This window comes from Camelina sativa, chromosome 1 (genome assembly GCF_030686135.1).
Source record: "Camelina sativa cultivar CO46 ecotype springtype chromosome 1, ASM3068613v1".
In the NCBI taxonomy this organism is placed as follows: Eukaryota; Viridiplantae; Streptophyta; class Magnoliopsida; order Brassicales; family Brassicaceae; genus Camelina; species Camelina sativa.
In genome coordinates, this window is record NC_141880.1 from 9065645 (window position 1) to 9093464 (window position 27820).

General features: G+C 36.7%; 5 protein-coding genes and 1 long non-coding RNA gene across 11 annotated transcripts; 2 read left to right on the forward strand and 4 right to left on the reverse strand.

Moving 5' to 3' along the window:
- Nucleotides 1–1665: 1665 nt before the first annotated feature.
- On the reverse strand, nucleotides 1666–4781 carry LOC104785730 (protein ETHYLENE INSENSITIVE 3). Its single transcript, XM_087455591.1, has 2 exons — nucleotides 4458–4781; nucleotides 1666–3873 (listed from the first exon to the last, which is right to left on the reverse strand). The coding sequence occupies exon 2, from the start codon at nucleotides 3821–3823 to the stop codon at nucleotides 1934–1936; it is 1890 nt and encodes a 629-aa protein (XP_087311717.1). The 5' UTR covers nucleotides 3824–3873; nucleotides 4458–4781; the 3' UTR covers nucleotides 1666–1933.
- Nucleotides 4782–5314: 533 nt separating this feature from the next.
- LOC104785762 (DNA topoisomerase 6 subunit B) lies at nucleotides 5315–10544 on the reverse strand. 4 transcript variants are annotated; one of them, XR_015560207.1, is made up of 19 exons: nucleotides 10106–10544; nucleotides 9940–9992; nucleotides 9658–9755; nucleotides 9428–9533; nucleotides 9142–9279; nucleotides 8952–9003; nucleotides 8790–8854; nucleotides 8314–8420; nucleotides 7999–8101; nucleotides 7809–7894; nucleotides 7517–7713; nucleotides 7183–7293; nucleotides 6951–7036; nucleotides 6714–6786; nucleotides 6353–6444; nucleotides 6114–6252; nucleotides 5941–6035; nucleotides 5681–5855; nucleotides 5315–5584 (listed from the first exon to the last, which is right to left on the reverse strand). XR_015560207.1 is itself a non-coding variant. In XM_010511031.3 (19 exons), exons 1-19 carry the CDS (start codon nucleotides 10188–10190, stop codon nucleotides 5435–5437), a joined length of 2016 nt encoding a protein of 671 aa, XP_010509333.2. In that variant the 5' UTR covers nucleotides 10191–10482; the 3' UTR covers nucleotides 5315–5434. The 4 variants fall into 4 exon arrangements, 1 of the variants encoding a protein (XP_010509333.2); XR_015560206.1 differs by having other exon boundaries at nucleotides 6114–6271; nucleotides 7178–7293; nucleotides 10106–10482; XM_010511031.3 differs by having other exon boundaries at nucleotides 7178–7293; nucleotides 10106–10482.
- LOC104785781 (dehydrogenase FPY6) lies at nucleotides 10489–13102 on the forward strand. The gene is made up of 12 exons (XM_010511054.3): nucleotides 10489–10694; nucleotides 10785–10925; nucleotides 11023–11071; nucleotides 11359–11376; nucleotides 11662–11777; nucleotides 11869–11982; nucleotides 12087–12137; nucleotides 12217–12305; nucleotides 12381–12441; nucleotides 12522–12599; nucleotides 12692–12799; nucleotides 12884–13102. Exons 1-12 carry the CDS (start codon nucleotides 10569–10571, stop codon nucleotides 12995–12997), a joined length of 1065 nt encoding a protein of 354 aa, XP_010509356.1. The 5' UTR covers nucleotides 10489–10568; the 3' UTR covers nucleotides 12998–13102.
- Nucleotides 13089–16006, reverse strand: LOC104785772 (uncharacterized). The gene is made up of 9 exons (XM_010511043.3): nucleotides 15603–16006; nucleotides 15250–15321; nucleotides 14987–15076; nucleotides 14831–14873; nucleotides 14514–14620; nucleotides 14230–14325; nucleotides 13689–13879; nucleotides 13536–13605; nucleotides 13089–13429 (listed from the first exon to the last, which is right to left on the reverse strand). The coding sequence occupies exons 1-9, from the start codon at nucleotides 15780–15782 to the stop codon at nucleotides 13325–13327; spliced, it is 954 nt and encodes a 317-aa protein (XP_010509345.1). The 5' UTR covers nucleotides 15783–16006; the 3' UTR covers nucleotides 13089–13324.
- A 1032-nt stretch (nucleotides 16007–17038) lies between these two features.
- Nucleotides 17039–18912, reverse strand: LOC147949691 (uncharacterized). The gene is made up of 2 exons (XR_015560182.1): nucleotides 17414–18912; nucleotides 17039–17321 (listed from the first exon to the last, which is right to left on the reverse strand). It is a non-coding gene; the product is annotated as an uncharacterized LOC147949691 (long non-coding RNA).
- A 5392-nt stretch (nucleotides 18913–24304) lies between these two features.
- On the forward strand, nucleotides 24305–26967 carry LOC104785791 (lysine-specific demethylase JMJ30). 3 transcript variants are annotated; one of them, XM_010511065.3, is made up of 6 exons: nucleotides 24305–24923; nucleotides 25076–25285; nucleotides 25621–25755; nucleotides 25859–26002; nucleotides 26316–26408; nucleotides 26511–26967. In XM_010511065.3, the coding sequence occupies exons 1-6, from the start codon at nucleotides 24438–24440 to the stop codon at nucleotides 26697–26699; spliced, it is 1257 nt and encodes a 418-aa protein (XP_010509367.1). In that variant the 5' UTR covers nucleotides 24305–24437; the 3' UTR covers nucleotides 26700–26967. The 3 variants fall into 3 exon arrangements, 1 of the variants encoding a protein (XP_010509367.1); XR_015560190.1 differs by having other exon boundaries at nucleotides 24308–24923; nucleotides 25520–25755; XR_015560188.1 differs by having other exon boundaries at nucleotides 24308–24923; nucleotides 26150–26408.
- Nucleotides 26968–27820: the final 853 nt, after the last annotated feature.

The window sequence follows — 27820 nt, forward strand, 5'->3', positions numbered from 1 at the left end:
CTTATAATTCTAATCTTAGAAAGCTATTTTTTTTGTTGAATTCTATGTTATGGGATAATCGAAATAATAAATTTTGATTTATAATTCTAAATACATCTTGTAATAATTAATATTAATTATTATAAAATCTTATTAAAATAACTTTAATCCTTTGTACACACCACTCCATACTATGCTCTGATTTTTACCATTCATAATAGTATGGTGTTATGCATACTATTGTACGGTGTTGTGCATACCAATGTTTACTCCATACTACAGTCCATTCCACTCTGATCCATACTAAAATGTTAGTACGCACTATCTAGTATGGAGTGTATAGAGCAACCATTCTAAGCCCTAGTAATTTGGTATGTTCAGTTCCATACTAGAGTATGAAGCATTTTTAAAACTGACCTGAAAAATATGGATAGATAGTAATATTTTAGTATGGAGTTACTGTTCACTCCATACTAACATGTATTTTATTGGTCTGCACTTGGTCCGACATTGGTATGGAGTTTATCAAACAAGTGTGAATGGTAGAAAAATAGTGGACTGGTCCGACTTTAGTCCGGTCTGGAGTGTACCAACCAACCATTCAAGGTCAACTCCTTACTAGTCTACTCCACACTATAGTCCAATGTTTTGCAATATTTTGGTATGCATAGTCCGATCTACACCATACCATACAACCATTCAAAGCCATAATGTGATACTATATTTATATCTCTCCTCTTGTGATTGGAGAGTTGTTAATAGTTTGAAACTTGACAAGTATTGTGCTATATATATCAAAGTCGCAATGCGTGATTATATATAATGGAAAGGTTGGTGATTTTTAGGCAACGTTCTTGGGAAGTAAAGAAGAAAAGGGACATTTTGTTGTGGAATAATCATAGAAGTGGAGCAGAGATTTTAGTAATATAAGTATATTTATATGGTTTGTCCTCTATTGAGGGGCAGCTGAATACTATTGTTTTATACATTGACGTTGATAAAGTAGATGAGATCATAAGACCATATTTTCAGTGTTATACTGTTATTTATTTCCAATTTTTTGCCATTAGAGTTGCAAAAGCATAATCGTGTTCTTTGATCTTTGTTTTGAGCTAATATATAATGCCTCGTTTTGATTTTTTTTCATCTTCTTTTCTGCTACATTTAAACCTCCTTTTTTAACAAAACTGTCACGTTGTGACCAACGACATACGTTATGTAGTTTTGTAGCTTAATAGTAATTTTTTGAAATTTAAGTTCTGAGTTTAGTAGGTTACTTTGTCGATCAGTAACAGATACATTTAAACACGACTTTTGTTAAACTAAAGGGGAAAAAAAAGGTATTTAAGAAAACCTCACATCAAAGATCGTCGTCCTTTTTTCTTTCTTTTTGTTTTGGTTTGGTAAGTGTGCTCGATCGCTTGAGCTCGTAGCCACAAGCACTGACCCATGCTTGAATGCTAACAACGAGCCACTAGCGACAAGCACGTCTACCTTCAAATACAATTTCTATTATCCTCTCTTCTTGTGATAATTAATCAATTAATGAAAACTAAACGTAGAGAGATAGCTAGCGTAAACCACATCAAAACTTTTCAATTGTAGAGTCAACTCATCAAAACATAAACACATAACAAGTTTCCAATTGTAAAGCCAACTCATCAAAACATAAAGAAGAGAAAGAGAAATTCCAAATATATATTATATATGGTCTGAAAACTTACATTTAGTGTTCGTTCATCCCCAAGTCGGGTGTGTAACTAAAAGAAACAGATGGTGAGAGAGATTCACCAGCCGAGACAAAGACACACAGTAACAGAGAGTTTTAGAGACTCTTACAAACACCATAACAAGTGACAGAGAGACAGAGATACCCAGAAAAATATTACATGGTTGAGTGAATGTAAGAAGACAGAAGATAAAAATAAGAGAAGATGAAATCTACTACCAAGACTTAGAACCATATAGATACGTCCTGCTGCTTCTGCTGCATACCATCCATCGTTCCTACTACTCCTGGCATTGCCATATCATCTCTGTAATCGAATGAGGCCATATCGAACGGTGTAGAATCAAACACAAGCTGGAACCTGTTACTGCTACTGTTGTTGTTGTTGGTGTTATGCGCAGCTTCAAAGTTGTTGTGCTGTGCGGTGTCGAACTTAAACCCATTGTTGTTGTTGTTTCCTTGGAAAAAAGTTTGATTGCCGCTGTTATTGTTGTTTGCTCTGTTTGGGATGTTCAAGTCTTCAAAGAAACTTCCTTCCACCATGTTTCCTGGGAACTGAAGATGTTCTTGATGATTCTGGATTGTTGGCTGAAGTAGTGGCACGCTTTGACTCTCCATGACCATAGAAGTTTGGTTGCTCTGAACGTTTCTGTCGTACATAGACATGAGCTCTGAGATCATCTTCTGTCCATCTTCAGGCACTCCAATACCTGTTAAGTCAATTGGTTGGGCCACCGAGTTCACTGGCCTTGGCTGAGAAAATCCAACAACAGGCTTGACTTCATTGACATGGAACCTGGAAGCTGCTGCTCCATAGGGTAAGCAACTGTCTCGATGTGGACAGCCCATTTGATGGTTGTCTCTTGAGTTCCTATCCAGGAATCCCCGGCTGATTTCGCTGTGCGCACACCCAAGATTCTCGCAGGTGAAAACGGTTCTGTCCATTATAGTGTTCAGATCTCTGTTAGGCTTCCTCTTCCTCATGAATTCCGAGTTTCCTGTTGGGACCTCTTCTTTGACAGGAAAGTCATGGATTTTAGCAGCCATACAAAAGTTTGAAGAACCCATTACTTTTTCTGGCTTGAGCTCTTCCACTTCATAGTGAGGCTCCTTCTCGAAACCTTCAACATCATATTGACTGCAATCATTCATCAGAAGCGAGCAACTTCCGCCAGACAAAGCAACAGGTGGACAAGACTCAGGATAAAGCTCACGAGCCAAAGACTCTTCCTGGTTAATAATGGCAAGCCAAGTAGCACTCTCTTTAGCAGTCATCTTATCCTGCAAGCACTTAGATTGCCTCACGAGCTTACGGATCTTAGCAATATCGGGAAACATATGCTTGATAACCGCAGTCAAAACGCCGACTTTCCACGCCTTCTTCAAATCATGAGGCTTCTTGTAAGGTGCAGGACCTTGATCCTTAGGCAAACCGAGTTGAGGCCACCAGTCCTCTTTCCCGTTAGGCCACCACGGAGGAGGCACTCCTTTCTCCAAAGGAAACCTTCTCTGAGGAGGATCACAGTGTTGCATCAAAGCCGACAAAAGCGATCCAAGAGTCGTGTCTTGAAGCTCTTGCAAGGTGTGAGGAGTCGGTCCAATAGGACTGTTACCTTCATGAATCCCAGGGATATTGTTCTCCGCCTGGTATTTGGTAATAGCCGCAGGACCATTACGATCAAACCTGACCTTATCTTTCCACCACTCCCTAAGATTATCAGAAGCACCAGTGACAGGTTTCCCATTCTCGGGGATAATCCCGTAAACAAAGCCTTGAGCTTTACAAACTTCCATCATCTTCAACATATACTTCAAGATCCCATCTTGAGCTCTAGACATCTTCTTCCTCCTAGCTTGCTCTTGAGACTGCCTCTGTTTAGCAGCATCAACACCTTCTTTGCTCTTGTCCTGCTCCTTGAGACGTTTAAGCCTCATTTTGTCCCTCCACATCCTCCTCTCCAATTCATCAACATCGATCTCATCATCAGTGTAGTCGTCTTCAACAACAGAATCGGGTTCAGCTTGTGGTGGAACAGGACAGAAATCAACTTCACCAAGAGATCCAGTAGAGAAGAAATCCATGTTTCCACACATTCCCATCTCGTTAAACATCATCCTGTCGTCACTCTTCTTCACAATAAAAGTACCAAAGCCAATAATTTAACCTGTAATAAAAAAAAAAAAAAAAAAAAAAAAAATCAAACACACAAAAAAAAACCAATCAATACGGTTTCTAATATCAAACAAGTTAAAGTTACTAAAAATCAAACCCTAAACCCAGAATTTTTCTTTTCTTTTCGAATTCAATCATCGTTATAACTCAAAAAAAAAACACATCATCAGATCTTAGTTTTTTTTTTTAAAACTTGATCAAGATCGAATCATCAGTCGGAGGAAAAATTAAAAAAAATAAAAACTAATTCACAGATTCGATTATTCCAAAAGAGGGATGAGATCTTCAACAAAGGGGAAAAAAGAAATAAACGGAAGAATGGGAAAAATCGAGGAAACTCCAAAAATAGAAATGATCATGAAACATAATAATAATAAGAAAGATAAAAAAAAAAAAAAAAAAAAATTTGAATATAATTTCAAATAGATCAACGATATATAACAACACCAACATCAAGTAATCTAATTAGATCAAGTAAAAACCATCGATCTACTAAACCCCCATGGATAAAAAATAATCATCGGTAGTATAAAACAACAACTCTAATAGATTGAAGAAGCGTGTAGTAGTAAGTACCTGGGATAGAAATGAACAGCCGAAGAATTAAATACGAAGAAGAAGAAAAAGGTCTCTGCCTTTTTTTTTTTTGTTTTTCTATGGTGATGGGAAGAAGAAAGAGAAGATAGTAAACCCTAAATTCATCACCCAAACAAAAAAAAAAAAAAAAAGGTGAAGAGAGACGAAGATGAGGAAGAAGGAAGAAGAAGAAAAGTCGACGAAAGATCACGTGGGTAGAAAGCGACTTTTGTTTAATCGCGTTTCTTTGCGTTTCCTTTGTTTTTTTTTTTTTTTTGTGGAGTCTCTCTGTAGATCAGGAAGACGATAGTACTACACTTATATATATATTTTTAATTTTTACATAAATTTAAGAGATATCATTTATTATTTTATTTTCTTAATTAAATAAAATAATAACAAAGCGCCTTTTGGCACTACTCTCACTACTCTTCGTTTTATTTTATTTTACGCGGTATGTATTTAATTGTTTCTTACACGTATATTCTTTATTGCCCGCGATACTCTTACTTTTTTTTTTTTTTTTTTTACGTTATTTCTTTGGCGGCTTTTTTTCTTTTATTTTTATTTTTCACTTGGAATAATAAAACAAATTAGGTCCATTATCCATCCATACCTCCTCATTAAAACGGGGGTTGAAGAAATGAGCTTTTTTTTACATCATGTTATTACAAGTAGAGAAAAAGTTTTCGTCATCATCGACAACTATTATCGATTACGACAAATCTTGTATTCTCAAGAGTCTAAAAAAATACTATAAGAAATTACAATATTTTAAAAGTTTTCGTGCTTCTTCGTTTTTTTTTTTTTTTTATCACGTTCTTCCGACATATTTGTTGAAACTAACCAAACCAAAGAGTGTTAAATTTTTTGTCTTTTTTTTTGCATTTTTTAAGTGTTCTTACAATATTAAATTCCAAATACAAAAAATTGACTAAAACTCGCTGAAGTGTAATGATATTGCAAATGTTTTCCTTTTACAAGATGAGCCTGAAGACGAAAGTTGGACTATGAAGATCAATGAAGTTGGTCTTGTTGGTATCCAAGTGTTGGAGATATATGTTTTCTCTCGGTTCTTCACTTACTCCACTTTGTGTTGCATACTCTAATGCCATCTCGTAGTCCACCTGCAAACCCCCCACCACAAATATTCAGCAACATAAACAAAAAAATGATGCACTAGGACCTTAAGATGAGGGTGTGACTGGTGCAAAAACAAAAACCTGTTCTACATGCTCAGCAAGCTTCTCTGTCAATATTTCTTTTGTGATTATATCTTTAGACACTTTTTCAATTATAACTTTGTCTTCCTCTCCGTAACTCTTTTTTTTTTTCTTATGTTCTTCTGTCATTTGCTTTAAAACCTCGTACACTGCCCCTGTTGCATCCGGGATGTATCTGCAACCATTTCCGGTTTTCAGGTTTGTAACAAATAGTCTTGTGTTTTTCAGGTAACTGAATTTCTTGTGTTTTTTTTTTTTACCTGCTCAAACTGCGTTTCCGCTCTTGCTGTTCACGGGCTTGTAGTCTCTTTACTATTTTGGATTTCAGTTGGACGCAGCATTGTTGTATTGCAGACTTCATAGAAAAATATAAGCCAAACGTTAGATTTAATAAGATGTTTGTACAATGTCGAAAAGTCGTTCTTGATGTTACCTTGACTGCAGTTGCTATCTCACTGATGTCATCTCCTATGTACTCTTTCCCTGTCCCTTTGAAAGGAATTTTTGTACTCACTATGCTCACAAATACTCCTATTTTGTCTTGCGTCTGGTTGATCTTATAACTATTCCAACTGCAAAGTTTTCCAATACCTATTAATAAAAATAGGTTGGAAAACGATACCAACTACAATGATATACCTAGTTATATAGCAAGCTAACAAGAAATCTCACTTGATTCTCTTTAAGGCCGTCCTGGTGACAACATCACCTCCTTGTTCAAAGAGGAGTGGAATACGGTTTGCAAAACGAAATATGTTGATCCCCTATCATTTCAGTTCCAGCGAATTCCCAAAGGAATTTATTATTAGATAGTAGAAGGGTGAGATCAAGAGATAATAACAGAATCATGTCAAGAAGATCACTCGTATTCATAGCTTAAGATAAAGACCAGCAGATATGATCCATGCTCAAATTTTAGCTCACTTATGTGGCAACATGTTAGAACGAACTTAAAGTTAGGGGAACTCTCTTTTGACTGTGTTTGCAAGGTTTGCTGAATAAAATTAAAAACAAAAGGAGGATAGTGACTTGCCTGTTTCACATCTCGTCCACCCACACTAACACCAGCTTCAACAATGAAAGGATGACCTTCAAAGACCTGAGCACTGAACAGAGTTTCCAGGAAGAAGTCAACACTTAAAAAAACAAAGCTCAGATTAAATGACAAAGAATGTAAAGCTTGCCAGATGAGATTACTACATAACTAGTATAGCACTCCATATATAAATCAGATGTATTTGCAGAAAAGAGGGTAGCAGTGACGTTCAACCTGCCTGAATACGTTGCCACCATGTCTGGATGCAGCTCCTTGATAATCCCTAGGCGAAGATTGTATTCTCCTGCCGGACTAAGACACTAAAGGAGAAAACCGCAGTGTAATTAGAGCTAATTTTTGCTATAATCCAGATGCTCTAACAAAATTAAACTTTTATACAAGCCTCAAAAGAGATATAGGTAAGCAGTTCCACATGAACAGTAAAAAAAGCAGCTGCTTACATTACCACTAGGGTCGTCGAACTTAGCTTGGCGGAATAGCTGATGTATGCGTACCATTTGCTGAGATGTTACAGATTTGACAGCCATGCTAGGGCTGAAATCAGGTCCCATTTCCCCTGTAAGAAAGAAAACAAGAATAATCATGACTAAAGGGTTAATTTTCTTAAAATGAAAACCAACAAACTAGAGCAGAAATTGCCATTCAAAATCAACAAACATTACATCTAAATCCGTCTAATTTATCAGGACATGTGATACAGAATTTCTTAAAATGAACTGCAACAGGAATATCAATCAACTTCAGACATGTATAACTAATGAGATCGAAGTCAGAATTACCAATTAATCGTGTTGCAAGGGTTTTATTAATATTCACAAATTCATTCTGAAGAAACTGCAGAAGGGTCTTTTTGGCTGTGTCTGTAATAAGGCGCTTGATAAGCAGCAAGTCAACTGAAGAAGGATGGTGCTTTGTCTCGATAGGAATAGGAGGCATCACATCAGTTCTTCGAGTAAATTTAATAATGACATTTTTCCTACATTAAAAGAAAATTAAATAACTTGTTAATGCTGCACATAAACAGAAAGAGCTAAGTGACAGAGCAGTAAAAAAATGAGATAAAGATCATACTCTGGTGTCTCTGATATAAATCTAAACAGAAACTGTGCATAAGGAGTAATAACAGCCATTTGGCGCATATAGTGCAAGATCTTTGACTGGAAAAACAAATAGATAAAATGTGTTAGACAACTGTGCATGCAAATATCTTAAGAACGCTTAAGAAATAAGACACAGAAAAAGAATGATCTAAACCCCGTACTCTGTATGTTGTCCAGTTTCCTTCTATTACCACCTGTATTTCGGCACCATGCCACTTCTCTTTGTTTCCCTTCTTTTCGTGCAGATGAATATGAGGAATGTTCCTGAAAAATTCAACCATATCAAGACCATTATTTGACGCCGAGCTAAATGAGAAATTTTGCACGAGGTTTAATAAATTTATGCCATTCATGGCTTTTATCATGAAAAGACTTGGAAAGACCAAAGGATTCATGGCTATTATTCAAATGCAGAAACATAAAAAGTTAAATTGATATTCGCTCTGGAGAAGCTGTTCATGTATTCAATTGGGTACCTGTGAATATCAATATCCAGTCTGCAGAAAGTAACATAGTTTTGGCTTTTCATAGATGAAGAGATCTCTATGGGGAGGCCTGTACTCATTTTGGACCAAATTAAGGCCTGCACCACGAAAATTTAGAGAAATTAAGAGTTAAACAGGTTCTCTGGGAAACATATAGATACGAACATATGTTATGAGAACAATAACAAAAGACCAGTTGACAATCAACGACAACAGTTCAGATCCTCCTAAAGATCCATGCACGACATTTCAATAAGATATAAATTCCACTTGTAAGCCTAGGAACGAGCCATCTTCCTATTTTGGTCATAGAATGCTGAATGCTACAAATTTGAAATTGATAAACCACTTCAGCATTTTACGCAGTTTTACAGGCTTATCTCAGATATGAAACATGCCATATAAAAGTCAAAATACGAAAAACAAAAGAATAAGAGCCTGAAATTTAGACTTGATAAGAGAGCTACCATCTTTGCGCCCAGACCAAACTTCCCACGTGTTTGCTTCAGTCCATACTTCGTCCCGGATAAAACTGTCATCAGGACAATTTGTAAATTTAGCCTCTAGATAAAAGCCAGATTATAAGGTTGATACACCAGGCTAAATCAATAGAGGAATTAGGTTGATACCTCTCCCAAACATATTTGGAATGTCATCATGTGGCATCCCCTTACCATTATCCTACATTACGATCAACCCAAGTCATGACTCAAAAAATGCTTAAGAACGTAATTAAGGATCTGCAGCTATTTATACATATACTTCACATTGCACAGGAAAAATTCAGTAGAATCAAACAAATAGTATTCAAACCCTCACCTTACATGTCACCTTGTAATATGATGCTTCCCCACGGGCCTTTAAAACCTTTGAGACTCCAGGCTCTTTGTTTTTCTTTCCCGATGCCAAATTTTTGGCTTGTATCTCACTGACACGAGCTTCTTTTGCTAACCTTTTCTACATAGGAGGAAACAACTACAAGAATCAGAAACAAATCCATGAACATGAGAGCAGTAAAACTTCCTTGAACATTAAAACAAAGCTGCTTAAAAGCACAATGATTTATCCAGAAAGAAGATGAGAGCAATAAAACAGATTCATGTACCTCACGGGCCTTCTCTGTCTCATAGTCATCATAGAGCTGTGTGTCAACACGTTCCCGATCAATAAGACCAATCATGGAATTAAACTTAGATTTTACAATCTCTTCGCTTCAAAAAACAAAAGAAAACAAGGACAGTCAAGTCAGTGAATCTACACTTTCTCCTACCACAACCAACATATCGGATTAGCAAGAAGTATTATAGTGTTTAGGCCCAAAGTAAGGAAACGTACATAGTTACTTCAACCTCAGGGAGCTCTGAAATAGACTCTGCAGAATCAAGAGCATTTTCAACAAGCTCTCTAACTGTAGTATAAAGCGACTTCCCTGGCTGAAAAAAAAAACCACAATTCAACACCCACTTATCAGATACTTCAAACTTTGCTGAGATTGAATTAGAGACTAGTAACTAGAATTGAAACCACAATTCAACACCCATTCATATTTTTTTTTCCGAAACACTAGCATAAGAAGATCCATCGTTTGAATTGAAACCAAACAAATCGAGAACTCACATTATCAAATCCAGCAATATTCTTGTTCTCCGCGAAAAACTCAGCTGGAGATTCTGCAAATTCACGAATTAAACCAAAAGAAATATTTATTCAGCTCAATTACACCATCGGGAACACTCAATTAAACTTGAAATAGTGAAGAAGATACAAAGATCATCATCATTACTTTGCTTGAGTTTGCTTTCGTTGCTGCTGTTCTTAGTGTTCTTCGAGTTTCCCTTCTTCGTTTCAGCTACATCATCCCCCGCCATGACAAAGTATTGAAACAACAACAATAATACTGAAAAATTCGAGAAAGATCAACCTAATCTATTCAAACTCAACACTAACTCCAAAAATAAATCAAAGCAGGATCTACTAGGGCTTTATGAAGAAGGTTGGGATTGGGAAGTTAAGAGAACTCGATCGATATGAGAGGGAGATTGGTTGCTGGGGGCATATCGGTCTTTTTCATCCAGCGTTTGCGATTGAACAAGGCTAGCGGTTGAGTCAAGATCGCGATTGGATTAAGCGTTTTATGAGTTGTTTGTTGTGTGACAAGAAAGAAGCAGTAACAGTTTCAGTTTGGATCCAATAAAAAAAAAAAAAAAAAAAAAAAAACAAAGGACCCTTAAACGAGAAAGCAAAAAATGGTGAATCCTTGTCCTGGAATTGCTATTCTCGGAGCTGGGATCTTCGTCAAAACGCAATACATTCCACGTTTGGCTGAGATCTCCGATCTCCTCGTCCTGAAAGCGATTTGGAGCCGTACTGAGGTACCATTTTTTTAATCCTTTTGCTGCCATTTGTTAAAAAGAGTGTACTTTTATGGTGGTTCGATCGATGGGCTTGATTTGGTGGTGAAGGAATCTGCGAAAGGAGCTGTGGAGATAGCAAGAAAGCATTTTCCTGATGTGAAGTGCAAATGGGGAGATGAGGGTCTGAATGAGATTATTGAAGATAGTTCAATTGTTGGTGTTGCTGTTGTTGTAGCTGCAGAAACCATGGTATCATCTTTATTCCTAGTGTCTTCACTGATAGGTTTAAGAATCTAGTTGTAACAATGCATAGGATTTTGTTGAACTTAAAATTATCATGCTTTAGGTTGAAATGTCACTGAAGATGCTCAAGGCAGGAAAGCATGTCCTTCAAGGTGAGTCTCCAACTTCATTAATCCTAAAAGACTGCAATTTTAGCTGCCATGAACAATCTATAACTATCCGCCTTTTGTTACTATTGTTTAAAATGTGAATTAAATTTTGGAACTTTTTGCTATTATGGATGTCTTCGCCTTACCATTGCTAAACGAAACCATGTTATGACCGTCTTATTTCCTCAATAACAATGTTGTTGCTTCTTGGAAATAAATTCTAAGTTTAAAACACTGAAGTTATTTCCTCTTTTTTGATCTGTATGTTGCTGTCCTGGATCGGTCTGCAGAGAAGCCAGCTGCTGCTTGTAAGTTGATCACTCCTCTTGTTTAAACTAGCTTGGCATGTTTTTTAAGTTCCATCTCTTATTAAACGTGATACGTGTAGGATTACTCTGGCCTAGGGTCATTTTTTCCTGTTGAGCATGACCTATTTAACATAAAACTATGATCTTCCTGATTATGCCACTCTACAGTGGAGATGAATTGATTTAAGTTCCATTTAATGGAAAACTATAATCTTCCTGATTATGCCATTCTAAAGTTCAGATGAAACGATTTTTTCCTATTGGTTTAAACCTTTTTTGTTGCAGCAATCAGTGAGATAGAAACTGCAATGTCAAGCTACAGAGAGATTTCAGCTGATTCCCCATGCCGTCCTATCTGGGCTGTGGCTGAAAATTATCGTTTTGAGCCAGCTTTTGTTGAGGTAAATGTTACTTATTATCTTCTTGGCACTTATGGTTCAGCAAGTAATATCGTGCTTGAAAATTGAAATATCTCATGGTTACTTTGGGCAGTTAAAGAAACTGATGGTAGAAATTGGGGATATGATGAACGTCCAACTTATTATTGAGGGATCAATGAACAGTTCTAATCCTTATTTCTCAAGCTCGTGGAGGCGAAATTTGAGTGTACGTAATACATCCTATTTCGTTACATATATCTCTATCACCCATTTATATCTCCAAGAAACTAAGTTATCTGTCAATATTTACTGTAAGCTCTACTTTTGCAGGGTGGTTTCATCTTGGATATGGGTGTGCATTTCATTGCAGGGTTAAGAATGGTACCGTATAAATCCATTAACTAATATTCTTTTCCGATATCTTGCAAGTGTGATGTTGTTATTTGTTTGTCATGAACAGCTTGTCGGATGTGAGGTAACATCAGTCTCAGCCGCCACTTCCCATGTGGATAAGACTTTACCTGGACCAGACAATATAACATCAAACTTGTAAGTGTAGCTACACTAAGCCCTGTCTCTTAGCACACTGAATACTCTAAACCAGGACAATTCTTTGCTCCATAGTCAGCTCGAGAATGGATGCTCTGGGGTTTTTGTTATGGTTGTGTCTTCAAGATCTCCAAAGGCATGTAGTAAGAATTGGATGTTCTGCTTTCGACAGCGCTAATAACCATAGTTTTTTCTCACATAACTTATACTTTTTAGATATTATGGAGAGTCGTAGGACTAAAGGGTACTGTTCAACTAGAGCGTGGAGTCGAAGGTGGCCGACATGGTTACATGGTTTGTCTACTTTAACATGTTGCCAACTGAAATATTCAGATTTTGCTTGAAACTACTCAACTCAAATGGCTATGATCTTCTGAGCTTTCCAGGCCACGATTTACGGAGAAGGAGGGACATCAAGGACCATTTTTTACCCGTTTAGCGGAGTGACCGAAGAACTAAAAGCATTCTTCAATGATATTTCAGAGACTTCAAAGGTAATCCTAGAATCTTAGCCTTGAATGCAGGAACTCAAAACATGAATATTTTGAAACCTAAAATCTCCAATGGATTTGTTGCAGGAGCAAGAGCCTCGTCTATCATACGTCGAAGGTGCTCGTGACGTTGCAGTTCTTGAAGCAATGCTCGAGTCTGGTGAAAAAAATGGAGCCGTAGTCACTGTCACCAAATTCTAGCCTTGAACCTTTTTTTGTTTATGAACCATTAATAAGTACGATGTAGACAACAAGAGGCCGCTAAAGCTTTGTTGGAATAAAAAATGTTACCTTTCAACATAAAAATGCAAACTCTATCATATTCATTTTATAACCAATCCTTTATTATCCCCAGACTTATGCATTCTCGGGGTTTTGTTCTAAAGCTTTTAATAATTACAATAAGAATTGCAAACAGATTAAAAGCCTATATAACCCATCATCTAAGTCAAGGCATCAAACGCACATGAATAACTTATAAACTAAAACAGAAGAAACACTCCATGGACGGGCTGAGATGGATTCAGTTCAAAGCATGTGCTCAAATCCTCCTCCACCTTGATGTGTTGGGACTCGACCAACTCCAACATTGTGAACCAACTGTTGCAGCCACCTCCTTGCGATTTGATCCTCCTGAAACGACATATACCCAAGTTTTCAACTAAATCATCTCTTACACCAACAATCTCTTACACCAACAAGCTCAAAACTCTTAAAGAGTCAAAAAAATGAAACTTACGCGAAGACAATTGCTAAAGGTTCCATCTCGTAGAGAGTCAGGGAGACAACTTCCGAGGGCAGCACAAGCCCTAAGTAAAACACAAACTCGAGTATTAAGAAGCCAAGCACATGAAAATATATGAAAACTCATCTCTGATCGAGATAAACCAACCTTGGGTTGTCTGATAAACGAAGATAGCAACGAATGATATGCTTCAAAAGGCGGGGTGAAGGCTGCTCCACAAGTGACTGAACCATATTGCCCAAAACTCGACCAACTGCAAAAAACCTCTCTGCTGTTGTGCAAATGTAATCCATCCCCACATCATCCAACAAGATCTTTTGAACTATGAACGTTGCAACCTGTCAATAATATATCATGTAAATTAGTAAACTAGACATTGCACAATTCCACTGTAGACACAATCTAACTTGTAAGAACTAGATTCATGAATTTATTTAATCCAAGCCTAGAAAATATAAGTAATACGTTGTTCAGAATTTTGGCTACAGTATTCATACAGTTTAGAAAAACAGTGACACGAAGAATTGAGACGGTTTCGGTAGAGACTGTCAAAGGTTAAGATTTGAGTTATTAATATGAACAATTTTAAAACGCCAAAAGTTGAACACATTATAACCGCAGACATAATAAATACATCTCAGAAGAATATATAACTGACCAAAATATTAAATTAAGTTAAAAGGCTCACAGTTTTTGACAGCTCACTCCCCATCTCCATGGTGCGGAGGCACAGAGGGATAATTTCAGTTGAAAGAAGGAAGCTAATGACCTCTGTATCATCAACCTGGTTCAAAAAGTGAAATAAGGATCTCAATGACTTTTAGTATTTCATACACTACTAACTAGCAAAAAAAAGGAATATAAATTATCCACAGTATCATTTAATTAGAAACCAAGACCATTTACACATCTTTCAGCAAAACCTCAGAACAGAAGGGAAACAAGCGACAGCAAAGGGGCCAGATGGTTTACCTTCACAAGTGCACCAATGACACCTAAGCTAGTAAGCCGCAAGTACTCAAAAGGTCTTGACTTACTCGTTGTGTTAAGGAATGGATAAAGGTACAATGGGATGTGGGCTGTGTATAGGAACGAAAACGGCATAACAATTAATACATCAGTTGTAAGTACTTCATGAAATAAATTGAAACCATAAAAGGTATATACAATAAAAGGATAACCACCACTCAGTAGCATAAAACAGACAAGATGATATGATAGACATCCTCAATCGCACATAGCATTATATTATAGGCAAGCTAGCCTGATGGAAAGAACAAGAACATTACCCTTGAGAAACAACATTCTGGTGTCAGGATGAGATGCTACGCACTGCAGAGTACAACAGCCAGAAACAGAAGAGTATCAGGAACTTGATGGATTCAGCAAAAATATGAACATGCAATCAAACATCCTAAATAAGAAGTAGAAATTTCCATGCAAACCTGAAGAAGGGCAAGTGAGTTGCAAACACGGTTGGACTGAGCAGGAGTCAGATTTGGAGGTGCAAGCACAGAGTAGATTGATACTATCTCCTGCAAGCAAAATAGAAGAGACCAGTCAAATCATACCGACACTAACAAGAAATAAATAGCATCTGGATATAAATGAATCATTTGCAATCAATAGACTCATCAATTTTCAACAAGAAAGAAAAAAAACATTTAAATAACTGGATATAACCGAAACAGATGCATTCAAGTCATACCTGCAACAAGGCAGCAATGGTACCAAAGGAGTTCCACAAGAGAGGAGCCAGATCCTGAAACAATTCTCGCTTCTACAAGAGAAACAGCAACAACAAGTCAGATATACACAAAATCGTCGACAGCAAAAAAGATTCGACCTTTTTCAGGTTTCATGCATAACCAAGTTCCCAAACTCACATACGAAAAGCAAAACAAAAACACTCAATTCATTTTTTCATAAGAAAAGTTCCCAACTTGGAAATTTTTTTCACTTGTGTAACCCTAGCTCTCTCTCGTTGACGAATCGGGCAGAGAAAACGACAGCCTATAAACAAGGAAGATAACATGAGAGAGATTTAAAATTAGGAGAAACCTTGGAAAGCTCGAGAAGAGCATTCTCTCTGAGTTCAGGATTGCTTAGATCGAGTACCAACTGCTCCGCGGAAGCCAAATTCCGATCTTTGTTCGCCGGAGCACCGGTAGGATTCTGGGCAGAGGTGCTTGGACCGCCGAAAGGTGTGCCCATGGAGAGAGATGGAGGTAGATTCGCCATTGTCCAGAGTTGTTGTTGGCTCTCTCCTTCGTTTTCAAGGATTTCAAGTTTGCTCTCTTTTGTTCTCTCTTTCTGTATCTAATTATAGAGTTGGCAATTACGCCCCTTTCTTCCTTTTATGCTGTAACTCTGCCTTCTTCTTTTTTTTTTTTTTTTTTTTTTTTAATTTTTGTTTTGACACAAGTTTCAAATATTATTGTAACTTTGTGAAAACCATTTTTGTTTTTTACTCTCATGGTTTTTAAATGATTTATATTTTTTTTTGTATAACTTGTATAATGAAGAAGAATCTGAGGGTTAGAAGACCTAAAATATTATACTTGATGAGAGCTAGACCTATTTTGGGTTTAAAGTGTTTTGAACCAAATTTTCCTCAAAAAAACTGCTAAATTTTGAATAACCTCGAATTTTATTTAAATTATTAACTGAATAATAGAAACGTTAGATTAAGTTAAGTTTATTTTAAATAAAGTTCATGTTTAATAACATTATATTTGAGAGGAATATCTATAACTCGTCACTTGAATAACTTTTTCTTTTGCTAAAGATTGTCAATTAAATAACATGAGATTTCTTGAATTTTTTTTTGCTATGTCTTTAAAATTTATGATTGTCTTAAATGCCACATATGAGTATCAACTTAAAAATCAGTTCAAACGGTTCGATACTCGATACGCACAATGCAATGCATTGACTACTATTTTGATTTTTTGTAAATAATATTACTTTTAGAACGCAAACAAAATCAGTTGAAACAGTTCGAAACGCACAATGCAAAGCATTGATTACTATTTTGAATTTTTGTAAATAATATTACTTTTAGAACGTAAACAAAATTAGTTGAAACAGTTCAAAACGCACAATGCAAAGCATTGACTACTATTTTGAATTTTTGTAAATAATATTATTTTTAGAACGTAAACAAAATTAGTTGAAACGGTTTGAAATGCACAATGCAATGCATATTTTTTAGACCCTTTTCACACTAAATTTTATTCTTTTTTTTGTCCCTTTTGTTGAAGGATTTTTTCTTAATTTTGGGTTGGTCTCTTGGCTTTGCCCCTCCTGCCATCCCTATGAGCCGGGCCTGAGCATAATGCATTAACTATATTTTGAATTTTTGTAAATAATATTACTTTTAGAAAACGTAAACAATTTTTTTTTTTTTTTTTTTTAAGAAACCGAATATTCGTTTATTCCTCACACACAGATTGGAACACACCTGAATGGTGCATCAACATCACACACACACATTCAACACAAACATGACGAAATTAAAGACAACAAACCAAACTGGAAACAAAGTAAACAAGGAAACATAGACAAAAAGAGAGATAGTAAGGTAGTGAAACAATAATAATCTGCTGATTCCGAGGGGAACCGAAGCTTGCCAAAGGATCGAAGTTGCCCAAACGAGGGATAATAAAAGACACATCAAGCTTGTCTTCATCAACCTTCATGCAATCTTCATCGCTCCATTCATTACGCAATCCTCATCATCATATCATCATCACCATATAGAATTATAGATAATTGATACTGATAATAATGATGATGATCATTCAGACAACACCCACAAATAAACACAATTTCTTGATCATAATAATCTCCAAGAGATTTATACTTCTTACCTTTTGTGAGCACTCTTTGTGTTTGGGGCCATCCCCTAAAGAGAAACTTGAACCTCTCATAGCCCTTTCTTGGTGAGGTCTTCTTATCGATTCAGAAGGTTCTTCAGCTTCATTTTTTTTTTTTTTTTGAAAAAAAAAACCCTAACGGGCTGGGCCGAGGCCTTACACATTTCTCATCCAAATACAAAACGGAAAAAAAAGAAGAGTTTGCCGGATTCAGTCATGAAGCTCGGATCCTGTGTGATCTCACGGAAAGCAGAGAGATCAAACCTTAAATCCGGCGGGTTTCAAGGTCCACGGCCTAGCGACACCACCGAAAAATCGAAGATCAACGGCGGAAGAAACCCGATTCCCACCATCGACCTCTTTCCTCCGGTGGACCACTTAAGCTACAAACCTCCCAGAAAGTTAATCCCTCCGACAAATCAGATCGACGATGTCAGATCCCGACCTAGCAACCTGACATACTGACATCTAACCCTTCTATTCCAGATCCGATCTCCCCAATTTCCCCGAGCAGAAAATCTTCAATCTCGACAGGTGGAAGCTATTCGCGGCGAGACAGAAGATTGATGGCTCAGACAAAACTTCTGAACATAGAGCCCACGAACGCCATCTAAGATCAAAAGAGACCTACCGTTAACCACCTCATCACACAGCAAACCCACCATATCCTTACCGACTTCCGTCGTAACCCTAGATTCTAGGAGGACGGTTGAGCCGTGAGGAACTCTGAAGCTAACCATTCGACGTCTTCAAATCGGGGTTCGACTACAAAGCTCCTTTTCTGCCTGACCAGATCCACAGCTACATCAGCATGGATACACACCACACCACCGCTGACGGAGAAGAAAGACTACTCACCATTGAACCTTCGATGCTAACCTCGACCACTTGACATGAAGACCAAATAGCTAAACAACTAGCTTCCCCTAACCTTACCCGTCAAACGAAGCAGATCTCGAAGAAGAGAAGCACCGCACACACTGGAGGAGCAAAAGTCAAAAGATCCGGCGACCAAACCCAGATCCTGACCTCTGGAGCTAACCCAAAAAGAAAGCCCATATCCCCCTTGCTCACCAAAGCCACACCAACCACCGGAGAGTTGCCGACACACGAACAGCCGCCCACCCAAATCTGCCAGAAAAGAACTGGATTGAAGCTGTCCTCAAGCATCCGAACCAAGTTAACCCCAACAGCCACTCTCAAGCGACCCTTCGAACGACGCGCCAACACTTGCTCCGGAACCACCAACTAGAGCCCAGTTCTGACACGGAGGACAGCTTCACCGGAGGAGAAAGACTCATCGACGGGAGGAGACAAAGCAGGAAATAGTTAAGGATGAGGGAGCCCTCTCCGGCGCCAGAAGGGCTTGCCGGAGAGGCAAACGGAGTCGAAAGAAAGAAAAAACTAGAGAGAAGGAGGAGAGTTTAGAGAGAGAGAGTTTTTTAGGCTTCTTTAACTCATCTCTCTTCAGCCAACGTAAACAAAATTAGTTCAAAGGGACTGAAACACTCCATGCAATCTATTAAATACTATTTTGAATTTTTTAAAAAAAATTGTGAGCTTCGTTTTCATTTTACTTGAATACATCATTTTGTCTTTTTATTTAATACTAGGATTGTGCCCGCACTACGCCGCATGAATGTTTTTTCTACTGTTTTATCTCCTTGGTGTAGTTTTCCCATGGCGTGCATACTCTTACCTCTCATTATCTTTCTATTGCAAGAGATAACCAATTTGTTTGGTTTACCGTATCTCTTACCGGATTCAAAATACGTCTCCGAAAAAATACAAAGCAACATCGTCAATTTGGATGATTACTTTATTATCTCTGTTGAACATCCAATATTCCAATATTTCTAATGTCTCTGTTAAGGTAAATTATTTTAGAGTAGAAAATGGAAAGTGATGCGGAGGGAAAGGAACAACAAACTTCACCGTAGTTTTCACAATCCGAACCAAGTTAACCCCAACAGCCACTCTCAAGCGACCCTTCGAACGACGCGCCAACACTTGCTCCGGAACCACCAACTAGAGCCCAGTTCTGACACGGAGGACAGCTTCACCGGAGGAGAAAGACTCATCGACGGGAGGAGACAAAGCAGGAAATAGTTAAGGATGAGGGAGCCCTCTCCGGCGCCAGAAGGGCTTGCCGGAGAGGCAAACGGAGTCGAAAGAAAGAAAAAACTAGAGAGAAGGAGGAGAGTTTAGAGAGAGAGAGTTTTTTAGGCTTCTTTAACTCGTCTCTCTTCAGCCAACGTAAACAAAATTAGTTCAAAGGGACTGAAACACTCCATGCAATCTATTAAATACTATTTTGAATTTTTTAAAAAAAATTGTGAGCTTCGTTTTCATTTTACTTGAATACATCATTTTGTCTTTTTATTTAATACTAGGATTGTGCCCGCACTACGCCGCATGAATGTTTTTTCTACTGTTTTATCTCCTTGGTGTAGTTTTCCCATGGCGTGCATACTCTTACCTCTCATTATCTTTCTATTGCAAGAGATAACCAATTTGTTTGGTTTACCGTATCTCTTACCGGATTCAAAATACGTCTCCGAAAAAATACAAAGCAACATCGTCAATTTGGATGATTACTTTATTATCTCTGTTGAACATCCAATATTCCAATATTTCTAATGTCTCTGTTAAGGTAAATTATTTTAGAGTAGAAAATGGAAAGTGATGCGGAGGGAAAGGAACAACAAACTTCACCGTAGTTTTCACAATTAATCACAAGCAGAGATCGAATATTGGATGTTCTCACAATTTTTCGGTTTCCTGAGTAATTGAACGACAACCATTTCTTAATCTATTTTCTCTTTCTACGATTTGTGCTATTTACTTGGCTTTTAGTTATGAGCACAATTAGATTCCTATGTAATTGTATTTTGCTATTATATTGTTGGGCTTGAGCTATTGTTTAAATACAGCAAATTAACTTTAAAAGTGACATAGAAGGAGAGATGAATATTATTGGATATTAAAGTTGAGCTGTATTAATTTTTATAATTTGATTGACTACCTTTTTTAACTTAGGTGTCAGCTCCAGAATTGTCCAAAATGCTGAGGTGTCATCACCGCAGAGAAACGCATCCAACTTTTATTGTATTGACTGATGACTGATTAGAGCATACGTACTTATATTTTGAACTTTATCTCTTTGAAACGAATATGTGAGATTGTGACTTTGTGAGTAAACCCCTCTTTGCCATACATTTAGACAAAATGCACGATGCTCATTTAGTCTCGCATAAAGTACCAGTGTGTACTACAGATTACCGTGTCTTATATAACCTTAAAATAAAGCCTACAGAACATGGTGTATGTCTTGACTTGAATGTGTGCTGCAACTTGCACGTATGCATAGTTTTACCCCAATTGATCAACTTGTGTGTGAGCATTGAGCTTCGTTTTTAAGGTCATTTACTTAGAGCATGATTACTAGTTGTTACTCTTAACGATACTCTCACTTAAAAACTGAAAAATAATGATAAAGCAAATCAAAGAGAGAGAAACGCTTCTCCACTGAACATCTGAAGCATCAGTTCTTTAAGGTATAGCAGTTTATGATTGCCCAATTTTTTTTTACAGAATTTTTATTTAAATATATAATAATATTTAAAGAAAATAATCAAAAAATATTATTTTGAGCAATCCTCATTGTTACTCCCACTAATGATGATCTTAGTTGCTTCGTTTTTTAGGTCATTTACTTAATTTGATCATTTTGTGTCATGCCCTTTACTTTAGAACATAAATAGTTAATTTTTATATAATACTTTCTTGAGAACGGTTTGTTTTTTTAAGTATATGCAGTAGATACCACTAAATTGTAAAAGAATTAAGGGAATACCATTTGGTGTACAGGAGCTGTCCCTGAGGGGTAGAGTAATTACCTTTGTGGACTTATATAGGCTAACACCATATAGAAGACATATATTATAGGTAGGCATCATGAGTTGAAAATACATACCGACATTAATACTTAGCATGAGGTACTGTAGTCATCTCTCTTCGATGGCAATTATGTTCGTTACCATCTACATTCCTTTTTTTTTTCTTTTTAAATCCCCACCATCACCAAATACATAATCAAACGATATTGTTTTGAAGCTTGGTAAAACAAATATTTGGGCCAAAAAAACTGTTCTCTCCGTCACCCACCGTATCTGCATCATCTCCGACCAAAATCATGGTGCTAATAAATTGTTGTAACACACGCTATCCTTTTATCTTTCACGCTGTTTTTATCTAAACCGTGCTATTTTTTTAAAACCATATGATGTTCTTTTAAATGACTGTTATTTAAACCGAGTTTTTGGTAAGAGTTACCATGCAACGTATATTTACTTCAAGCAATCATACTATTTTTAATAATATTATATGCCATTTACATGATAAATTCACGTGCCTTATAGGAAATACAATGTGATGCAATGCGCCGTTTCTATCTCCGTCGCCGATACACTGCCTGTTACGGAGGCGCCTTTAGTAGATGGATCACGCAGAGTCGAGGTGAACTAAAAACATTGATGTGCATCCCTCACAAAAGAAAACATGCTTTCCAGAGAAATAGCATGGGATATTGTTATACCGTCGTAAAGCAATTCTTAAACTACAGTCGTATTATATAAAATACATCATCATCATTACCATGGTATTGTTCTCTACCTATACCACCCTGTTGTCGGCATTGCACATTTCCCACCTATTTATTAAGGGTACTCTTGTCATGTTGGCCATATAAAAAGTGATACTTACCAAAATTATCTGACATTGTGGTATTTTCTACATATTAATCCAAAATTATGGTATTGAGTAATATTATCCTTGTTTTTTCGAAAATAAAAGAAAAGAGAGTTTACCCAAATGGCCAAATATTTCTAGAGAAAAAATCATCTACGGAAATATCATAAGAGTCATACATTGCATAATCTGATAATCATATTGCTGATGACTTGACTATAAAAGCCACGTCGACTTACCTAATGAGAAAAAAAAAAAAGAGAGACATGTATTGACAATCATACGTGTCAGTTATTGCACGTCACATGCTAATTGACCAATGCGAAAGCGACAACTCATCCACTGCTCTTTTTATATTGTCAATCAAAACCGTCGAAAGTGATGATGTAGTAGTAAATTATTCCATTGGACCAACCCCATTATATTTTTCTGATTTCCACCAAAATCTTCAACATTAATTCTCTTCTGTCCCCAACTTTTCCTAAGTTTCACATTTTGGTGTATCCTTTTATAGGGCACATCATAAAATCTAACAAAGTATATTTTCCATAAATATAAAGTTGTAGTAAATTAATAATTACTCGGACATATGGTATAACTGTATTTAAATTTAGATTTCTCTGTATTTTTTAATTGATGTAACTACAAAGTTGAGTTATTTGACAAGTAATAATGAAACCAGTTTAGCAAAACAATGGCAAAGTAGAAACCAGAAACATGTCTCAGTAGCATCATTGAAGTTGATATGTTGTTGTGAAATACCACTTATGAGTATGATATAGAATAATATAATATCATTTTTAAAAAGTATAGATTGATTAAATGAGTAAAAATTGACAGAAACGCATGAATCACATAACATTAAATGAGATTCAAAATTTAAAATAGTATTCAAAAGTAACAAACACTTCAAACATCAGACAAAAACTGTTTTGAAGCGTTACAGAGAAGATTTCTAATACAAGCTACGTCAAAACTCAAAATAATATTCAATTATAACTAACACTAATTTTGAAATATCACACAATGAGTGTTTTGAAGCGTTACATAAAAAAAAATGTGAGGTGCAAAACCCAAATTAGTGTTCAAAAGTAAAGGACGCTTTTTTAAAGCATTAGTTTCACTAACGCTTTAAACTACAAGCGAGGTATCCGCTGTTGTTTACACATAACGATAGCTTCTCCGGCAATAGTTTCCTTGATTTCCAACTTACTCTTTTCTGTATTCAATTTCCAAAGAACATCTAATGAACTACGTTTCAAGTCAAATTTCACTATGTTTTTAATTTAATTTATTTTTATGGAGATTTTAATATAACCTTGTAACTCGATCATGTTCCCATATTACACCTACTATACTTATTAAATTAATGAGTGTAATTTGTAGATTTATTTTACAACTTTACATTTTATAAATTAATTTTCGCATACCATAAGCATAACATAACAAAGCAAGATCTTTATAACTTGATTGTTGCAATACATTTGAAACTATACTTATCAGTGTTCTAAAACGTTGAGAATATTATTTATAGAAAAAATGCAAAGAGTCTTTTGTATTCGGCCCATTTGAAATTTTATTGACCCAAATTCAACGGAACTTTGGACTTTTTTTTGTGTGACTTGTTAATTGAGAATTTATTATGTAATTTAGTTTAGTGCCCTCCAAATCATTGAATCGGGCATTAATAAAATTATAAATTTAAATTCATATAAATATTAAAACTTCTTACAAAACAAACTAAATGTAGATAGGTAGTATATTATAAAACCGATTCAAAGTAAGAATGCTTTTTTTTCTTTTAGACCTAATTTCAGTAAGGTACTTAATAGTAATTAGTAATACATAGGAAAAGTAATAATTTTGAAAGTTTTATTTTTAGATAAGTATTCTAAAAAAATGGTTTATCAGATACAGAATTTGCTGAATTTTTTTTTAAAAAATTTTGTAGAACTTTCCCAATTTTTATGTGTAAGATGCATTTTTTGAAAAATAATATACTACTTGTTATGTAAGAGAATAAAAAGATAGGGGTGATTGTATGAATTTTAAAATTTTGAAGGGTTCCTCTTCAATAGTCAATACTGAAAAATACCAGAGTTATAAATACAAAAATATCTGATCCTAATCATCACTCCAAAATATCTTTCTTTCCCTTTCCACTTTTTCGCTTACACTTTCCCAACTCATCATCACTTTAAAAATATCTCACACCACACAAACACTTAACCCGACCCGATTACCCGAATACCCGACCCGGTCCATCCCAATGTCAGGAACCACCACCGTTTCCTCCGGAGACTTCAACAACCTCCGTCTCCCAACCCCAGCGCTCGACGCCGAATCGCACTCCCTGCTGCAATCAATCTCAGCTCAAGGCGGTTACGCCTATGCTCGCATGGCGGCGCTAGCTGTTTCCGGCGACAAAAGCGCAGCGGAGGCGGCCCGTGATATGGCTTGGGAGCAACTTCACTCCGGTCCATGGCACTCGGTTCTCCCCGTATGGCGCGACGCTTACTCAATGGCTTGTCTCCACGTCGCTAAAATCCACTTCGCCGCCGGCGAGTTTGGTGAGGCGCTTGGTGCGCTTGATATGGGTCTTATCATGGGAGGGATGCTTCTCCGCAAGGATCTTCACGATTCTGTTTTATTGGTCTCCTCTGAAGCTCGTAAGAAGACCAAGAGCCTTGAAGAAGCTTCTGGAGATTTCAAGGGTGAGAAATTGGTCCCGGAAGTTCCCGTCGACGTCAATGAGGTCAGAACATGTTTTTTCACTAATCGAAAAAGTTACTTTGTAGAGCTCAGATCTTGAAACCTCGATAAGCTCTATATTGTCAATGGAGTTAGTACTAAGTAGAATCATTGAGTTTCGTGTTGATTTGGTTTCTGTGGTGTGAGAACATGCAGGTGCTTAAGATTCTACCTAGCAGGTCCTTAAGTTGTAGAAGAGTAGAGAAGAGTTCTGGTTTATCTTTGGAGGGGTTCCTGCGTGATTATTTTCAGTCAGGTACACCAGTTGTAATAACCAATTGTATGGCTCATTGGCCAGCCAGGACCAAGTGGAACCACTTGGACTACCTCAATGCTGTTGCTGGTTACCGAACCGTTCCCGTGGAGGTGTGACTACCCATCATTTCTTCCCTCATTATGTATATCTGTTTAGATACTTAGTTAGCTTATTTCCGAGTGTTGACTTTTTCATATAGTCGTGTGAACTGTGTGGTAAAAGGTTTATGGTCGAGCTTAGAATAAGATTTGCTTCTAGGTTAGTTTATCACATTAAATCAGAATGATATTGTTGCATTTTATGAATGATAAGAGCATAAGCTTTGTCACTTTTGCATCTTAAAGTTAGGAGTCGTACGGTACCATTGTCTTGTCTGAGCTAATAAGAAGATGGGTTTGATCAGAGTAATTTGTCCTTAGCTGAAAGCTGGTAAAGTGCTATTCAGGTGGGGAAAAACTATTTGTGTTCTGATTGGAAGCAAGAGCTTGTGACGTTTTCTCAGTTCCTTGAACGGATTCGAACCAATAAATCTTCTTCCATGGAACCTACTTATCTTGCCCAGCATCCGTTGTTTGATCAGGTATATATTTATATGTATTAGGATGTTTAGTTTTATACAGTTTGTCTGTACTCGGTGTGTGTCATACTGAACATATGGTCATTGGTTTAACACAAATGAGCAGATAAACGAACTGAAAGATGATATATGTATTCCTGATTACTGTTTTGTCGGTGGCGGGGAAATCCAATCTCTTAATGCGTGGTTTGGCCCGGCTGGGACTGTTACTCCGTTACACCATGATCCACATCACAATATACTTGCTCAGGTAAATACGATCAAATATATTTTCCTTACATGAGCTGAGAGCATGGCTTCTTCTTGCCTGTGCTTGTAGTCTTTTGTGGTATCCTATATTTATGTTCTGTAAGTGTTTAACGACCTTTTTCTTCTTTGATGTTCTTGCATACTAAAGCCTGATCATCTCGCTGGATTGAAGTTTGATGACTCTTTGACTAACCAAAAAATCGTTTGGCCTGCACATTTGGACCTTTGTGTCTCATTTGTGTCTAGTTTACAGAAACTTCTTTATTTATATGCTTTCTCCTCCTACTGAAGTTTTGATATCATCTGTTCTTCAGGTTGTTGGCAAGAAGTATATAAGGCTTTACCCATCCTCCCTGCAAGACGAACTTTACCCTTACTCTGAGACAATGCTCGGCAACTCTAGCCAGGTAAGCTTTTTCATTCCAAAGTCAAATCTGTTTTTGGATTGAACATAAAACCGGCGGCTGACTTGATTCTTCTGTTCCAAAACTGGGTGGCTTTGGTTGAAGGTTGATCTGGACAATATAGACAAGACCGAGTTCCCAAAGGCAATGGAGTTGGAGTTTATGGATTGTATCCTAGAAGAAGGTGAAATGCTGTACATCCCTCCCAAATGGTGGCACTATGTCAGGTCCTTAACAATGAGTTTCTCGGTCAGCTTCTGGTGGAGCAATGAAACAGATTCTTCTAGCTCATAACGAAGGGAGTTATTTTTAATCTCTCTCTGTTTCAGGTTCTAAGTTCACTTTGTCTTATATACACAAATAATGTAAGATCTTAAGATGGGATGAAAGAAGAAAGTAAGTGTAGAAGAAAACAATTGCTCCGAGCATGAAGATGTTTGTTTGGTTTACGTCTATGTTGTAAAAGACAATTAAGAGCTCTTGGGTACAGACATTTTTTTAGGTATTGTAATGTTTGTATTTGCTTCAAGTAAAGTTTAATCTAAATCTACTCCTTCAATTACTACTTTCCTATTAGTTGGTTTATGTCATGGTACTTGCATTGATCTTGTTGATATCATTCTTTTATATACCTGGCGACGACCTGACCAACGCTTTGGAGTTCGTTGATGCTTAATACTCATAACTAAAAGCAATAATTGTAATTTAATTTCTTGACACGTAACCCTCAATAACTCAGTTTTGTGACTTTGTCTAATGACCCGGATGAATTAACCCCCTAGCGTCTTAATTCTTTATTTAGACAAGATTCAATACGTTTTTGTAGTAGAAGTAAAAATATATGAGTGGATTTTAAATATATATAGTTAGGAACCATATTTATCCCTACAGATGAAAAGATCTAGCTAGTAGCTAGTTCAATACCTATATATACTTTATAAACTCTCTACTAGTAAAAATAACAAAAAGCGTATCAAGGTTTGGACATTACTGTATGTCTCGCACAATTGCATTTATGAAATGCCAAGGACAAAATCATATTTCACAGTAATGTCTGTGAGTTTCCTGTTGTCCGCCGTTTAAAACAAAACCGTCGGTGCTGAATCAGACGCGGACGAGGGTAAGAAATCATTAAAGGTAAAATTTGTTAAAACTTTCTGATTAAAGCCCAATCTTAACCCAAGCCATGATACTAATCTTATCTAATACATACAACTTAAGCCGAATCCAAAAGCCAATAAACTAATCGTAAAGACCAATAGAGTCAAACATTAATTACATAAACTACAATTATTTGCGTTCGAAGAAGATGTGTATCGTCGTTATCTCATAACACGATAGAAAAAATGATTAAAATGCAAGAACATGAACACGTGGCGTCATGTTGACCCTGCAAAGATGATGATAAGTACTAG